At 38.9% G+C, this 2,900-nt stretch overlaps 1 protein-coding gene across 1 annotated transcript in view; it reads right to left on the reverse strand.

Moving 5' to 3' along the window:
- Positions 1–776: 776 nt before the first annotated feature.
- Positions 777–2,900, reverse strand: part of LOC111334594 (uncharacterized) — a 9,308-nt gene continuing 7,184 nt past the window's right edge. The window contains exon 4 of the mRNA XM_022940380.2: positions 777–1,985. Within this exon, the coding sequence (XP_022796115.1) occupies positions 1,729–1,985 (257 nt within the window). The 3' untranslated portion in view covers positions 777–1,728. The remainder of the gene's footprint in view (positions 1,986–2,900) is intronic.

Consider the following 2,900-nt stretch of genomic DNA (forward strand, 5'->3'; position numbering starts at 1 on the left):
AAAAATGGTGTTTATACGCGAGAATGCGCCATGGAACATAAGTGCACGGTTATCCAGAGGGAATGTAATGAAAGAGACGACATGAAGAATAGCAAACAGAAAGAGCCTGAGTGCGAATACAAGTGTTGTGAGGGGGAGCTGTGCAATACTGACCCCTGTAGTGTGGGGCAGAGTCTTCATCCACCACTGAGAAGCATTCTAAGACTCTCAACTGTCTATTTGACTATCATGATCTATTTTAATTAGTTTGACAGTAGTAATAAAGTTACACTGAATCATTCTCTCCGAAAAAAATTTGATTTCTTTTGCTGGAACAAAAGTGCCCGAATTCTAAGTAGGTGTGCCGGTCGTCAGATAGGGAATTTTTTTTAAGATATTCACGACCAAAGCTTGAAGTTATACACACGTCTGTTAAGTCGAAACACTTTTACACACCCGTAAACTAAGAAAGGTTCTTCCTTTGGGCTGAACTGCTCTTCAAGTATAGTCCACATCCTTAAGCCCCTGGTAACAGTAATTTTAGTGGGTGGGGTGTGATGGGGGGGGGGGGGGCGGAATTGAGGAGCTGCAGCAAAGATATGGCAGGGCTGTTTTTCTGCAAGTAGGCACACTGGGTTTCAGTGGCCCACATGAGATCCAAGGTTCGGTTGGCGGAGTGACAGTTGCTCCTTGTAATTATTCGCTCCAGGCCCCCTAATTCACCGAAAAATACCGCAGTATTCCTCTGGGAGGTGCAAGGGGAAGCAAATAGTAAAATGACAGAAAAAAAAAAGCTGTTTAAGAAAACTAGTAATTGGCGTTTATTCAATATTTGAGATTACAGACTTTCACCTACGCTTTAACATACCGTAAATTCTACTCGGAAGAATTCATTTAGGATACAGGCAGTAGAGGGCAAAAAAAAAAAATCCTTAAGAGAGAAACAAGTTCCAGATCCCAAGAAAAACTCTTAGCTTTTCAGCCACCTCCACTCTTTTCAAAGGAACTGTAATTGCATTTTCTCTATCAGACAAAACAATATTGCCTGAAGGAACACACATACACTAAAATAAATAAAATGCAACCAATCATTTGTAAACAAAATTCCAGTGCATAATCAAACAAAATGTGTGCCATAAAGATTAGAAGTGTCAAGGAAACAATTGTGCATTACATAAATGAGACATAAATTGCATTCAGGGAAATAAACATTAGCTATAGTATGTTCAAGTGTTGAAGCCATGGTTTTTACTTTGCTTCCTTACTTGATTTGGGTACCTGCTAGATTCTCCACAACAGCTGGATTTTATATCTTGTATTAACTACACCTATTAACACTAACAAACCCCAAAATTCATACAAAATATTCCAATACCTTGTCTTTTTGCATGTTTAGGACAAAAAATTCACTGACTCTGTGCCCAAAATATAGGATTAAAGTAAAGAACATGGATAAGGATGATGAATCTGCCATATGACATGAATATTTTCATGGAGTTTTATTTTGCACATCTCTAATATTTTGAGGGTGCAAATTTTTGTGTTACATTGTGACTGAAATTGCTCATAGGAGCTAGATTTTTGCAATTTTCTGTCTTAGTAACAGAACATCAACAAGAAGAGAAACAAAAGGTTTTAAAATAAAAAAACAAAACTTCTTCTGCAGACCAGTCTTACTAAATTGTCTTAATTAGACAAGATGAAAAAATTGAGTGTGAACTCAAACATAAAAATGACATAACAGAAACCCTAGCCTTCTGCAACCAATCGTGCTCTGTTCCAGGCATTTCTGATGATCTGCTCCACTTGGGCTGCCTCTGGGTGACGCAGCACATGAGGATGGAATGCACCTGGATTGGGAGGCTCTCCTTCCTTCTGTGCACCACTTGAATCATGGTCATCAACATACATCTCCAGCTCTGATGCAGTACAGCAGCACAAGCATTTACGAGTTTGTTTCAACTCCAGATCCTTGAAGAATCGATAATCCATGTACTCTGTTCGAACTGAAAGTACAGCTTATGTTTAAAATCAAATCCCCTGTCTAGCTGAACTTGAAATCATTTAATACTGAGACAATTTCACCACATTTTTTCATGGCCTGGACCAAATAAAAATTATGAGCAATGCATGTCAACAGGCCATTTATGAATTCATACTGCCCCATACTGCCTTACTTGTAAATGTATGCTGTATTAATAAAAGTTGGAGATGTCTCAAACTTCCTCTCACACAAATGTAACACTGTCAAGCATTCATCAATTAAGAATTACAAAGTTTAGTCAGACAAGATGGGGGAGGGGGGAGGGGGTGTACCAAGGATGATAAACAGTACCTTGCACCAAAGGAGTTATAAATGGAGATCATCTAAGAATTGACTTCCAGATCCAGGGGGGAAAAGGCTTCCTCTTTGACAGGGCTGTGGTCTAGCAATGCCTGGTGGCCCCAGTGGCACCTTACTTTTGCTCTTGGACAGCTCAGGAATCTTAGTTTTCTCATAAAAAAAAACATATGCTGGGAACCCTGGATTTTACAGTTTCAGAACATCAGGCTGATCCCTTCAATTTTTCTTGGAGCACAGCCTTGCTCTGACCCCTGAGAGAGACTACCATCTAATTTCTCCTTACAATATCATCCTTATTAAGTAGATCCTGCATTTGGGTCAGGAGAATAAAGGAAATGATCACCAACCAAAAAAGCTCTTGATTCTAATTCTCCCTGTCAGCAGCTTAGGAAATGTGTGAACAACAGTATGGAGAATATGCCCACTGATGTTAGGGTGTCAACGGTCAAAAGGACATAAAGCACCCAACTAATCCAGTTGAATGGGTGAGTTTTTGATAAAAAGAAAAACTACCTTTCACTGAAAAAAAAAATTTAAAAAAACCCATTTGAGAAATTGTTAAATTTGGTTAAGAAAT

Source organism: Stylophora pistillata, chromosome 1 (genome assembly GCF_964205215.1).
Source record: "Stylophora pistillata chromosome 1, jaStyPist1.2, whole genome shotgun sequence".
NCBI classification, from domain to species: Eukaryota; Metazoa; Cnidaria; class Anthozoa; order Scleractinia; family Pocilloporidae; genus Stylophora; species Stylophora pistillata.